At 35.0% G+C, this 15,358-nt stretch overlaps 1 protein-coding gene across 1 annotated transcript in view; it reads left to right on the top strand.

Annotated features, from left to right (window-relative positions):
* Window positions 1-14,841, top strand: part of LOC129216676 (monocarboxylate transporter 13-like) — a 30,211-nt gene extending 15,370 nt beyond the window's left edge. The window contains exons 2-6 of the mRNA XM_054850892.1: window positions 3,914-4,143; window positions 7,861-8,004; window positions 9,828-10,076; window positions 10,323-11,315; window positions 12,621-14,841. Of these exons, the coding sequence (XP_054706867.1) occupies window positions 3,914-4,143; window positions 7,861-8,004; window positions 9,828-10,076; window positions 10,323-11,315; window positions 12,621-12,769 (1,765 nt within the window). The 3' untranslated portion in view covers window positions 12,770-14,841. The remainder of the gene's footprint in view (window positions 1-3,913; window positions 4,144-7,860; window positions 8,005-9,827; window positions 10,077-10,322; window positions 11,316-12,620) is intronic.
* Window positions 14,842-15,358: the final 517 nt, after the last annotated feature.

Genomic DNA, 15,358 nt, shown 5'->3' with positions numbered 1-15,358 from the left:
AATAAAAATAACGAAGGATATTTTTATTTTTTTATAACCTTAACAAATCGTCATCTTGCCCCAGTAATGGGGCAAGATGACTTTGACCTAGGGGCAAGATGACAACGTTGAAAAAGGTTGAACGTAATTTATGTTTTGAAGATGTTACCTAGTTTTACAAATGATAACTGTGTTTGTACATCTTACTAAGTATCAAATTAAGCGTAATGCATTGTAGCGTAATGTTCAAGTGTTAAGTTGTGCAGCTAACAATAGACACAAATAACTAGTATGTTGTGGCCATCACGAAACTTTCTTCTATATATATATATATTTTTTTTTTTTTTCTGATCCCTCCCCATGCTTGACGAGGAAGCAATATTCCCAACAAAAACAAAATTACACATGCAAAAACTTGACGACTATCCCAATGTCTGAATTATTGCAAAACCAAAGCAAAGAGCTGAAATTCAAAGTTATTTTAAAAGCCTTGCTTGAATTAATTACAAATATTTTATTTGTTAACAAACATAAGATGGCAACAGTTAAAAATTTTAAATCATTGAGATAATATTTCCGATCATTTCCATACAATTAAAATCACGAGAAATACGCAGACGACAATCTATTACGATTTATCTTTCTTGTTGTTGCATTAATAAAAATATTTTTATTCGCAAAAAAAAAATCACCTCTTGGAGCGATCGGCGTCAAAATTGAACCAAAGCCTGTTTACATATAGATTCACATATATTCCAAATTTCAACCAGAACGAAGCATTACTTCTTGAGATAGGGCACTCAAAATGGAAAAAAAAGAACGGGTGATTGCGCTACCCCCTTTTTAGCTGTTGAAACAAAAATAAAATCAGTTCTTATACCCACTAAGGGCTACTTGCCGATAAATTTTTCTTTCATTCCGTTCATTATTTCTTGAGATACAGCAGCCACAATTGACGACAAAAAACGTTCTATAGCTCAACCCCCGTTTGAGTTATTGACACCAAAATTGAATCAGCACCTGTTCCTGTTAATACCAACATATGGACCAAATTTTGTTTGATTCCGCCAGTTACTTCCTGAGGAATAGCAAGCACGCGTAACTCGAAAAACGCCCCATTGCTCCACCCCCTTGGAGGAATTCGCGCCAAAAACTAATGGGCACAAGTTCACATAGGGGCACATATGTGTACTGAATTTCGTTCGATTTCATGCGGTAGTTTTTGTTGTAGAGCGGCCACAAAAAACTGGTCACACACAGACGTGACACACATACACACACACACACACAGACAGACAGACAGACATTTTCCAAAAATGGTCGAAATGAACTCAGCACACCTCAAAACGTTCGAATCCGTCAAAATTCGAAGTTCGAAAATTTGCACGAATCCAATACTTTCTTCTATATATTAGATATAGAAGAAAGTAAAAACTATGACCTTAGCGTAAAATGTTGTCACACTTTTTTTCTCAACATTCAAGTACACTGGCCTCAAAAAGTTAAAGTACAACTGGTTTTTCGCGTCTACTTTGCAAATGATTGAATGTAGAAACAAAACATTTGGAGGATACGTATGTGCATTAAATGGTTTTTATTGAATGCGTCATAGAAATTTGTATAAGTGTTGCAAAAACGATTTATAACAAAACAAGCCATCTTTGCGGAAAAGTCCATTCTTGAAGAAAACAGATCATCACAGTATTACGTAGTAAAATGTCATAGAAACAGTACAGAAATGGGTTCTAATAAGGAATGTGTCCCCCCTCTAACTTGAATTTATTGTTGGCATCGATTTTCCATGCTGTTTATTAAGTTGTCGGACACCGGAATTGGAAACCAAACACAAAGTAAGACTTGTTCCAGCTCATATAACGACCTTGGAGGAGGATTTAACTTATCAACCTGTCTGCCAAGATAGTCCCAAAGATGTTCTATCGGATTCAGATCTGGAAATCGAGCTGGCCATTTCCATTCGTCCCAAACCGTGATCCTCAAGCTTCTCCTCAACAATCCGAGCTCGGTGAGGTCGTGCATTAAAATCCATCTGAGCTAAGTCATTACCAATAGCACCAGCGTATGGGCGAACATGTGGATCAAGGATCATCCTGATATCTCAGACAAGTCGGAGTTCCTCTATGGAACACATGCAGGTCAATGTAATCACCGAGCGAGATCCCAACCAAACCATGTAACCATCCTCTGTAACTGTGGTCTTTCAGCAGTGTTGGATTGATGGTATCTATTGCGCTGCTCCCTCCAAATTAGTAGATGCCCTGAAGCAGTATCTTTAATATAAATCTGGACGTTTGTGACAGCACAGAAGCCCATTGCTGCTGGGTCCAGGAAACATGTTCTATTGTCGAGCATCAGTGGAGCCCTCACTGTGGTCCGTTGAGGGGAACAAACGCAACTGATCGTCTTGCATAGAAACATGCATTGTAAAGACGATTTCGCACCGTAGTAGCAGAGATTCTTCTTCCTGATGCTACAAAGGGGTCTGCAACGAGCTGTAGCACAGTAGTAATTCTCATCTTTGGGGTCGAAAGAACTAGAAAACGGTCTTCTGCAGGTGTTGTAGCTCGTGGTCGGCCTGGAACAGGTTTTCTGGACATAGAATTTTCTGATTGGTATTGATCCCAAAGTTGCTGAACAACACTACGAGACACATTGAGACGTGTTGCAGCATCAGCCTGCGACAATCCCATTTCCATCCATCTAACAGCCCTCCACCTTAAAGAATCGGGTAAACGACGTCTCTGAAACATTTTTTAAACTCTGTTGAGTATTGTCACCGAAACTGCCAACAACAGTTGAAGGTCAACACAACCTACATCCAAAGGTACGAAAGCTTGATATTTGCATATTTTTTTCTCACTCGTAAAGATATGTTCTTTTCTATAAAATAAAAGTGGTAGTAACCTGTTTTTCATAAATGGTTTAAAATTCGTTATTATCATTCATGCAAATGATGTATTTTATTATTACTGCCCTTTTTTATGGTGAGCTTCGAAAAACATGTTGTACCTTAACATTTTGACACCTTATCTTACCTCTCTATGTTACATGTCCCGCTATATTACGTGAACATATTGTTGCAAAATGCTATTTCAACCCTAATGTGATGCCGATTTTTATTACCTTCTCCTCCTTGTTACAAACTGTCACAATTTTACGATACCACTCCCCCCCCCCCCCTAAAAACGTGACATCATTATAGACAACACCTAATGCTAAGATTGCCAATACGCTCGGTGCGGCTATATTGCGGAATCGCAAATGTCCGTTTAACATAAAATAAATATTTTTAAAAAGAAATTTCATATTGAAACTCCAAATTGTCCGAAAAAAATACACTTCATTCTCTAAAGAAAGAAATGATTTTGTTCTTTACTTTTTAGACTAAATCATTGAATGCATTTTTTCCCTCTCTTTTTGGCAGTTACATATATATGTATTTTTTTTTAAATTGATATAATTAATTGAAATTGAGATGGAAAAAGCAGAGGCTTATTTATTGTTGAAACGTTTCAATGTAATTACTTCGTATGACGTCGTAAAAAAAGGTACGACCTTTTCTAATTTTTTCAACGGAGGTCCTACTGTATCTTACCATTCATACATTGTCCTGATTTAGAGTATAAAGCCTCTTCCCAAAAATGAATACTTTTTTCAAATGGAAAACATATGATTCAAAATCTTTACAAGTATTTTATTTGGAAACAAAATAATTAGCATTAGAAAAACAATTGCATAGTTTAGTTCTCTCCCCTTGTCGATCAACAATGAAAGTCTTAAGAATTTTCAATTATCCCTCTTTACTCTGCTTTTGCGATTAGCAAATTCGTTTGTGATTCGAAAAGAGTATGTTTAATATTTTAAAATATCCTTTGTCCACTCTTGTGTTTTTGAAGAAAAGTTTGGGGTTTTCCAGATTGAATGTGCCGGAAACGAAGAAAAAGAAGAGGCGCATCCGCATGGATGGTCCGGACGGTGGCGGAGCTTGGTTCGTGGCGCTTTCAGCTTGCCTGATCAACTTCATAATGGCCGGACTGGGCCGGATGGCCGGCATCATTTACATCGCCTTCATGGATCGCTACCGGACGGACAGACAGGGCGCGGCCACGCCCTTCGCCGTGCGATCCTCGACAAGGAGCCTGCTTGGTGAGTGGTAGGTTTTTTAAAATGAAAAACTCGCTCTCAGGCCCATCATTTAATTAGGGGGGGGGGCGTCAGGGGGCCATCAGTGCCAGATTTTCAGTTTAGGAGACACGTCTCAAGTGAAAAAGCAAATAAAAATGACTTTTTGCTAACTTATAATTGCTTCTAGCGCTTTTTCTTGTCAATATAGGTGATTTGCGTTTTCGAACGGTGTAACCGGGTAAAACGTGTTTCAAAGTTTTTTTTGCGAGCTTTCCAACTATACCAAGCTCGAAGCACTAAAATGCATTTTTCGTGTAGAAAAAGCGATTTACAAAATGAATTAAAACTTAATGTTTCACACTTCCAACAATGAATTTCAGCAATGTAAAAGACATGAAATTAAAAGTTTTGAGTTTCGCTAACTAAAAATCGCTTATAACTTTTTCAAGTGGATTTAGGTTATTGGACCTTGGGCGCCTTGACAATTTCTTCGTTAGGAGTATTTTTTAAAGACCTTTCCAACCATATCAAATTCAAAAAAATTGGACCATCCGTTCGCGTAGAAAGAGCCATTTAGGACGAAAATGCGTTTTTTATTAATATGTCTGTTAATTAGCGTTCGGGTTCAACAAATTTTACTGATGACACTAAAGCTCGAAAATAGCTACTAAACAAAAAGAGAGTGAAGGAAGTCGGTTCACAAACAGAGAAATCGGTACCGAAAGAAAACGGCTTGCCTATTAATATATAAAGACATTTTATGTATATTTATTATAAACAAATGTAATGCAAAACAGCATTTGCCGAAACAAAATAAAACGAAGTTTTTTTTCTTATCGTCAGCTGAGCTTTCAGAAAGGGAGCCGTGGAGATCAGAATCCCCTTAAGCCACCAAATATAGCTTCAAACTGTATTTTTGGAACTTAATACTTCATGAAAAGTCTCAGACACACTTATTGGTGCTTGAAAAAGCGTTGCAAATAAAATCTTAGACAAAAAATAAAATTATGTAGCTCATCATGCACTGAGCCAAACAAAAGTTATTACAGTCGGACCCTGATTTAACGAACCTCTATTTAACGAATTTCGCGATCTAACGAAATTTTCTTTTTCCTCGAGTAAAATGAAATCAAAACCCCCTATTTACCGAATAATAAACCCCGAATTATTTTAACAGCCTAAGAGAATTTTTTTCGCTTGAGTTAGAAAATATTGGATTGTTTTCCAAATGTTGTATCTATATATTGTCCTACGTAGAAAAAGATTTTTCTTGGAATCAGCAATTTTTGACGGGCGAGGGAGCAACCAACGAATATTGATTTTGATGCAGAAAAGCGATAAAAAAAACCTCCCATTAAAACTTCCTTTTTCAAATGCTTTACATGGCCTGGAAACTGTAAAAACATGTCTCATGTAGCAGGCTGCAAATTATACAGTATTTTCTACTCTCTATAAAATCAAAAGAGAACGATTTCGGGTCAAGTACCAAGGAATTTGTCAAACATCTGTTCTCAGTAGTTTAAAATTTCAAATTAACTAGTGTGTAATAAGTCGTGAAATGCTGAATAAAAAGTGTACACTTTCTAATTATGGATTTTTTTGCGCAATTGCTTATTAGGGGTTTTAGATAAGGTAAGTGCAGTTTTCTAAAAAAAATTTCACACCCCGATATTGCGAATAACCTCGATTTAACGTATAAAAATTTCGGTTCCCATGAATTCGTTAAATCTGGGTTCGACCGTACAAAATTATTTTTTTCAAAATATTACTTGTTTTTTCCTGTTTTTCATTAATTGGAAAAGAAAAAGAGGAAACAAGAGAAACAAAAAGAGTACGTATTCCGGTTTGACCGAACAAACGCAATTGATTTTAAACAGAAGGATATAAACTAGAAAGTCAGTTTTAAATATTGTACAATGTTCGTACAAATTTAACCCCTTGTTATTCATTGACGTCTCGGAGACAAAAGAGTCTGTAATGTCTCATGAAATGAATGGCGACTAGTTTTCAAGTTATAAGAACGGTAAGCAGAGACATTTTCATCGCCCATCGAAGCGTTTTTCACTTTTTGAGATTTGGAATTTGGCTTCAAAAGTTCTCAAACGTATTTTTATAGATAGTTTTTATTGAAACATTTAACACGAGCCATGAAGGGAATAAAACTATAGGATTTCTTTAAATATTATATTTAAATGTTTTATAACTGTTTTAAATATGAACACTTTAAGTATTAAAAAATCAAATTAGTACGTATCTCTTCTTTCTTTGCCACCATACATTCATCCTTAAGCAACATTCAGACTGCGTCCGTACAGTACGTGAGTTCCGCTTTTTTCTCCCTAAAACCAGTTTTCGATCGGCGTTGCCATGACAGCAAGCCGTGTTGTACGGGATCCGTCAACGGGACGAGAAACTAGATATCTGACGTCCGTAGAGTTGGGAGTTGCATTTCATTGGTCTCCACGAGATGAGCGTGCTCTCGCTATTGGGTGAGAGTACTGACATGTGTTTGCCGTGCGTTCGCAATGTATGAATGCTTCTCCCTTTTCAAGAAACGTTTGTCTCACCGCTTTACGTGGCTAACGTGATGTGCGGACGCTGTCTGAATTACACTTTACCAGGTAGCCATACATTAGTAAAATGATGAGAGAAAAAAATCATTGAATAGTGAAACTGTTTTTTGACACTATTAAAAGCCGTGACAGTCTGTATGTGTGTCTGTAACTTTATATCCTCCAAATTGTCAAATATCTATCTGGTCAATTATAATACCGTTGGATACAAGACATCCTGGGGACGCCATTCCTTCCTGTCTCCCTCCTCTAAACGTTCAGAGATCTGAGATATAAATTGATAAACATAGTATTAAAATCATAAGTTGTCATTTGCCGCAGGCAGTAAACGGGGTTGGCGAGTGAAGCAGCAGGGGCGGAACTTCCCAGTAAATCATATTCTCGTTTTCCCGTAACCAAAATAGGTCTTAAAGTTGGGCAACTTTTTGAAATAAAAATTCGCATTTATTTAGAAGTGAACGCTTAAACAATTACTGGTATTTTTGTTAATATTCTGAGCACCATTTCCAGAACCTTCCAGCTCTCGCTGATGTTTGGCTACTTTTCTTAAAATGTGGACCACTTATATTTCGACTTCGATAATGGAAGACAAGGGTAAATGATTTATGCGTCAAAAAAACATGTTTCACTGTTCATATGGTAGCCTGGTTAGAAAAGTTTTTTTTTAATGTATTTTATCTCTGTTATAGTCTCTATTGTTTTCGTTTTTTTCACTCCTTCAAAACAGGTTTCAATCCTCTAAATGTTGTTAAGGAAAATTTTCACTCTTCGAAAAAAAGAAACTGCAGACAATATCTTTGACTATTATGTGATTTTATCAGTGTATTTATGGGGCTTATACTTAAAACAAAAATATTTAAATTCTATAAACAATCAGCCTTGAAAGTATCTCTCTCACTTTCTAGGATTCTTCCATCGTAAGAAAAATTTCGTCGTTTACGACGGTTCTTTCCTCGCCGGGTCAGAAAAGCATGTTCAAGTCTCACGAAATTATTTCTCCATAGTGTGCTATTATTTATTATTGAGTGCAAAATCGAACAGAAGAGGGTTTTTTTTTTTTTCGGAAACTCTTAGGAGCTAAATATAATTATTTTCTTCAGCTGGTGAGCAATAATCCCAAAACAAAGAAAAAAAATCTTTTGCGACTAATGTGTTTTTCCATCAGGTCCTGCAGTGGGCATCCTGGGCCAAAAGTATGGCGTCCGAGCTGTAACGGTGACTGGAGGAGTTATTGGTACACTTGGAGCAGCGGCGTGTTTCTTTGCTCCTGACATGATTTGGGTCAGCATCCTTTGGGGAGGAATTAACGGTTAGTATACTTTTTTTCTTCTAGACTTTTTTACAGTTACATATAAATTGCTTTCTGAAACAAAATGTACAAAAAAAAAATCGTAAAAAAAAATCTTGGCAACTGAAGTTTGTAGCTTGTATATTTAAAACGTCTCAGCTGGTTATTAAATCGCTTATAGAGATTGGTTAGAATGGCGAGAAGATTATACTCACATCCATTTTGTTACGGTAGTTACAAACGAAAAATCACGAAATTAATTGGAAGTTTTTTCAATAATAAATTCCAAACATCTAGTTTTTGTAGTAATTAAGAATTACTTATACTTCAAAGACAAGAAATAAGAAATAAATAAGTAAATAAATTTGGTTCTCTGTTTAACGACTTTCAAGTGACCAAAAAAAAAAAAAAAAAATCGTCCATAAATAGAATGCGTCCCTTAAACAGAATTTTTCTAAAACTACAGTGAATGGCTTGGGACCGTGAAAAGTCGTCGTTAAATAAAGAAAGTCGTTAAATAAAGCGTCGTTTAACAGAGAGTCAACTGCATCATGAATGTATCGAAAGACTTAAGTTTCAATTTCCTGCGGGACTACCAATCTCGAAATTCTTAAGTGAGTTTTTGTTTTTCAAAACGAAAGAATGTCCTTAATGTCAATATAATTGGTGCATAAATATAATTGGTTCGAGTCAAGTTTTCATTGTATCTTGTTTGAATGACAAATAAGTGTTTTGGTTAAAATAAATTGGAAAATAATACTTTTTTTCGGTAATAATTTGTTTAAGTGAAATATAATGTAAAATAATAAAATGAGAGAGTAGTAGGTAATTTCATAAAAACTTTCCTTTGCGTTACACTTGCATTTTTTTGTTTTTAAATACTAAATGTTGCTACGTATAAATTCTTTACGTAACTGCTCAATTGTAATTTGCAGTTGCACATCAAATACTGAGCCTGAATTACATGAGTAGCAGCCTCAACTGAAATAGTACGAGAAATTTACTAAATCTGATAAAGTTCGTCGACATTCAAATAGCAAAACTATTTAAACAAGATCCCTCCAGAGCTATAGTTATAGCAAAGCGAACTGGAACAGCATTGTGAAGGTTAAAAAGAACCTGATCACTTAATTATGACAACTATAAACCGTGCATAATTTCCCGTTTATCAACTTAAATTTCTAAACATAAGCTAAATATCTCCCTCAATTGGATTGAGCTGCAAATTATTTCCAATATGCCTTTTCCACATTTAGACACTTTTTTGAAAACGAATTAACCTTGTCGGGTAACTGTTAGAATATTTGTGTGTTTGAGTATTTATTGTAATAACATCTATTTTTGCTTTATGAAAAGCCATATTTATTTTACAAAAGCGCGAGATCGTGATTTTACCTCTTAATCTCTCAAGCATCATCTCGAACAGCTGTGTCCAACTTTATCCGAGAGCCAGACGTCATTAAAATCATACTTACGACGGGTCAGAAAAAATATAAAACTTCAAAGTATTTCATTATATTCTAAATAACATGTTAAAATATGGAAAAGGAAAGTAAATTACCAACCAATAATTGGTTATCAATTACTTGATGCTTATTTTGTGAAATGCATGCTTTTTAGAAACCAATTTCTGAATATTTGACTCCAAATTTGCGACATTGTCACTAATCGTGCTTTTCGATTTATAACATTGAATACAACAACAGACCACACATAAAATTAATTTGTGCTTGAAATTCAAAGGAATGAATTACCAACGTTTTAACGTACTATTTTACAATTTTTGTGCATTAAAACATTGGTAATTCATTCATTAAATATACTTAAAATGCTCTTGTTTCTAGGTCTAGGCACTGCTTTGACTACTACTCTTCCGCTAGTGGTGATAGAACAATACTTCAAGAAACATCGGACAACCGCTTCAGGGATGGCTTTCTCAGGAGGTTGCATTGGTGCTTTTCTGTTCCCTGCACTGCTAGAGAAGCTGCTTCTCTCTTATGGACTTGAAGGGACCTTCCTCATTCTCGCCGGAATCGTCATGCACACTATACCAGCTGCCATGATCTTGCGCAAGCCACCATGGCTGAGGAAAGGCAAGCAGAATAAGAATGGCACACACAAGCCTCTTCATAAAAAGAACTCTGATGTTTATGAAGGCTTAAAGCCGTGCGACTCTTACAGAGGTGCAATTGATGGACTTGAGAACGACATCAATACAGATTGCCTCAAGCAGAACGTAGACACTATAGTACAGTTGTTGAAGCTCGATATATTCTCTAAACATTCTTCACAACGCAATCTTGTAGCAGATTTAACCACGAATGGATTCTGTTCTTCAGAAATCATGGACATTTTGAAGGATATCGAGCGTTTGTATTTTCATTCGCAAGCACCTGACTCAGAACAGTTTTTGAAGCCAGGAGATAGTCCCGTTCGAAACAACATCCGAAATCGCTTGTTGGTGGCAGAAATCAGATGTAAGAAAAGTCAGAGCTTCCACTTGGATGACAAACCAGAAAAATTTCAAACTATTTGCACAAATGTGTCGACGCCAGATATTTCAAAAATTCAGCGTAAGCCCATAGATCCGTGCATTTTACTGAGGATAAAAGAACTATGTAACACGAATGAAAGCAAAATTTTGTCTCTGTACCCAGAATGCAGGAGAAAAGAAATTTCTCTTCTACTGAAGGAAATTCGAAAGTTGAATAAGTTGAGCTGCTCAGAAGAGAAACAAAGTTTCTTGACTGGGTCTTTTTGTGACATTTCTGGTGAGACGTTGATGCCTGTTAATACAGCAGATAAAACTAATGCAATGACGCTAAGCATCGACAATCACCCCAACACATTTCGTAGTCATTTCAAAACTGCACTGAAATTGCACAAGAATCCTCTTTTCTTGCTGATTTGCGTTTGTCGCGCAGTCCACTTCATAACTTTCGTGCCAACGGTGACTGTCATAGTCGACTTCTCAATAGATCAAGGTCTTCCTGCTGACGAGGGGAAATACGTCATTGGAGCACTGTCTGCGGGAGATCTATTAGGACGTTTGTGCCTAGGGTGGATTACCGATTATGGATTCATCGGTTTGCCCAAATACATGATGTTTGTGATGATTTTGCAGGGTATGAGCACGGCATCTTTGCCGATGATGCACGATCGCAATTCTCTCTACGCGAATTTGGTAGTGTTCGGTGCCTTGCAAGGATCCATATTTATCAGGCATTCTATTTGCATTTCCAAGTATTTGAAAAGCCACGAGCAGTCTATAGCCATGGGATGCATGAACTTCTTTTCTGGGCTCCTCGGGTTTCTTCTCCCGCTTTATATTGGTAAGTGAAATGGCTTTTTATTTCAAAAGTAATTATGATATATATCGTAGGGTGAATGCTACAAGTAGATAATTTAAAATCAGTTTTTTTTCCATACAGTTTCTAGAAAAACTGAACAAATGTTTTATCACGGTTTTTGGACAGTGAAGATTTGATTTAAATATTAGTAAACTATTAATTTATTTTTTCATTAAACTGGAAGTAGTTTTTTTTTTTTTTTCAAAAAAAAAAATAAATAAATAAATAAAATAAAATCAATTTCAACGAAAGTGAAACGTTCCAAATTTTCAGTTATCTAGTTTTACTCAGATGACGATATATTATTATATCCTCAGGGTTGCCAACTGCAAGCATCTTGCAAAGTTGCTCCGCCAAAATAGTGAAACTCCGCAGCTCCTAGTTTTTTTATTAATTTTATGCAAAATCAATAAAAGATTTTATGCAAAATCAGAAAGCTGCTCCGCAAAATTTCAAAATGCTCCTCAAAATCACCACAGATGCTCCTCAAATTGTTTCTCCAAGGTTGGCAACCCTGTGAAAAGTATAATACTTTTTAATCTGTGAAAAAATGCTCTTGGCCTCTGTAAATAAGCCTTGCTGTATCAGTCTCAGAACTAAATAAATTTACCGCTTTGTTAAAAAAAATAATAATTTGCTCAAAAAGCAAGTGACAGTTTTTATTTGGGAAGATGAGTTTTTGCTATGAAAAACAAGCTAAGAAGTTCGTTTTAAACTAAGTAAATATTTTCAAGCATTTATTCGATCGCAAATACTTTTAAATACTTGAATCAAAGGAACATTATGGAATTTTTTCTGTAAATGTTCTGAGGAACTTCGTTTTCTAAAGTTCGGTCATAAATAATTTCAATAACAATTGAAGGACTCGGGGCAGAAATGTGACAAGCCACAAGAAATGAGTTCGCGATCCAAGTTTTTGTTTCTGATAACTAAAATTGAAATAAACATGACAATGGACTATGTCATTTGGGGGAAAACATATATGGTTTTAGTACTGCGGAATATAGAATGTTGAAATACCTTTTAAAAATTCTACAAATATTTTTTTATGAGTTGGAAATTGGCCTACTGAAAAATTCACATCATGTGGCATATTATATTCTTGCCCCGAGCCCTTCAATTATAAAATCTAATCTGGCAACTGATTTAAAATTGAATTTGTAGTTAAAAACGATATAAATGTGGACATTAAAAATTTATTAACGTTTATTTTTAACAATTAACAATTGCAAATCTTAAAGAATTAATAATACTGAGCCTTGGTTTAATTGTGACTTCTACTTTTAGGTTATTTCCGGGACACCATTGAATCCTACGACTGCATTTTCTTCATCAACGGTTGCATTGGTTTCTTAGTTGGATTGCTTTGGATTTTTGTACCTTCCTTACTAAAAGCAAATGCTATGGAGAACAAAGATGTACCCGAAGCAGTTTGAACTCTTCAGTAGAAACTGACTGTTGTTACTCAACTAGGAGATATTCCTATTGAATATTCATCTCCTTTGGTGCTCTGGAGGACAAAGATGTATCGGAAAACATTTCAGTAGAAACTCCGACTGTTGTTACTTAGCAGGGAGATGGTAATTCCAAATCTTCTCTTACTCCAGTGCTCTGGAGAGCGATGACGTCCTAGAAGCGGTTTGAACTCTTCAATAGAAACTGAAACTCCGGATTGGGAGCTGTTCCTTTAAAAGCATTTTCGAAATCGGCTTCTTAATTGGATTGCTTTGGGTTTTTGGACCTTACCTATTAAAGGCAAATTCTCTGGAGGACAAGTATGTATCAGAATATACTTCAGTAGAAACTCAGACTGTTGTTTTTCGGCTGAGAGCTGTTCCTTTAGAATCTTCATCGAAATTGGTGCTCTGGAGGACAAATATGTACCGGAAAACACTTCAGTTGGAGACTCAGACTGTTGTTACTTGGCTGGGAGTTGTTCCTTTTAATATCGGTCGCTCTGCTGTTTTGAAGGGCTCCTCCAAAAGCCATTTGAACTCTTCAGCAGAAACTCAGACTGCTGTTCCTCGGTTAGGAGCAGTTAACTTTAAATTTTATCAACTCCGTTGCTTTGGAGGGTCAAGATGCACCAAAAAAAAAAAAAAAAAAACTCTTCATTAGAAACTTAGACTGTTGTTACTTGACTGGCAGCTGTTACTTTTGAATCTTTATCGATTCTGGTGCACTGAAGGGCTCAGATGTACCAAAAGCTATTTGAATTCTTCAGCAGAAACTCAGATTGCTGTTACTAGACTGGGAGCTGTTAATTTTAAATTTTTTCAACTCCGATATTTTGGAGGCAAAAGATGTAACAGAAAACACTTCAATAGAAATTTAAACTGTTGTTACTTGGCTGGGAGCCATTTCCTTTAAATGTTCATCGACTCCGGTAATTAAAGCCGAAGAATCAAAATGGAGGAAAATATTTTACCACTTCAGAAATTTTTTTTAATAATTGTGTACTTTAACGAGAGCTTGTTGCAATTCGATATTTTATTTAAAAAAAAAAAGAATCAATAGCATTTATGACTCATTCTGCTTCTTATAATCTTCAATGAATGTTGTAAACTTTCCTTGTTGATAAATGTTTGTAGGAATGGAATTCCATTATGAAAATTTTCTGTCAATTAAAATTTGTTCTTTATATTTTAAAATTAATAATCACAAGTCATTATCTGCATTCTAGTCACAATTTATTTTCTAAATCAACCAAATTTCTCAGAACAATGTTTAGGTAGTGAAATAAGAAACAACGTTTAACGGCACAAAAATGTAGATTTCTGCAATTTCACGTTATTTCTTATTTTACTTTTCAAGCAAAGGTAGTTATTCAACTTAAATGTCTAGATAATTTCTTTATGCAATTTATACACGGAAAGAAATATAATTTTAAATATTATCGTCGAAAGTAAATAATGTATGCTTATTGAATCTTTGCAATTAAATTTTGTGCTGTGACTTTATAATTCAGTTTTATCTTGTAATTGCAAATAACTAATTTTATGACTTAGCAAAAAAAAAAAAAAAAAAACGTTCCAAGACAGAAATTCATCCCTAGATTGTATGGGAAAAGGATTTAATATGCTATTTTTAATATCCAAAATACTTAAAAATTTCATTAAATTATTGGAAATTCTTTTGGAAAACAAAGTACATTATATGTGCTCTACTTTGTTCGCGTTTATAGCTTTATTGTTATTGTAGAAAGTTAATGCACAAAAAACGTGCAGATAGCTTTGAACTTGTCTTCATTTTAATATTTATTTCATTAATACTTCTATTGATTTTAAGTTTTTTAAAAGTGCTTTTTGATCAAGAGACAGAGTATTTTATGCGACATGTAGATTGTAGCTACGCAAATGTTATAAAAAGATGAACTTTCAGATGTTTCAATGTGGGAGCTTATATAATGTGTGATATCTTAATTTATTGGAGTAGTGTTCATATCGAGACAAATCATTAGATGATTTTCTATTTTAGTACATTTCGTATTCATATGCAATTGTTTAATACAATGTTGAAAATAAAATGTTTAGCAAATGTTCTATACTTTTTTTTTCCGCTTTCAATGTGTTTTTATATCATTTTTAATAAGTCAAATGTAATCAAACCTAACATAACTTCGAACAAGGCTCGCATTATTTAATTTTCCTAAAACATCCATCACAAAAATTACATTAATTCAAACATAACATAAATAAATGAATAACAAAGTAAAATTTTATATTTGTCCAAGGAAATTCATTTTTCACCGACTTCAAAAAAAGGAGGTTATGATTTCGTATTGCGGCTCTTTACGTGTGTTTTCGAATTATTCCAACACTATTGGACCGATTTTAAAATATTTTTTTTTTTGGAAGAGTATACTTCCCAGATGGTCCCATTGTAATTTGGTTTGGATCTGATAAGGGGTCCGGAGAAATCCAAGAAACTTTAAATTTCATACGTCACCGTCACGTGGTTTTGCTGTGATCGGCGTATTTTCACACCTAAGGTTTTGACTTTCTCTTAAACGATCTTTACTTCTC

This window comes from Uloborus diversus, chromosome 2 (assembly GCF_026930045.1).
Source record: "Uloborus diversus isolate 005 chromosome 2, Udiv.v.3.1, whole genome shotgun sequence".
In the NCBI taxonomy this organism is placed as follows: domain Eukaryota; kingdom Metazoa; phylum Arthropoda; class Arachnida; order Araneae; family Uloboridae; genus Uloborus; species Uloborus diversus.
This window is presented reverse-complemented; position numbering and strand designations above follow the sequence as displayed.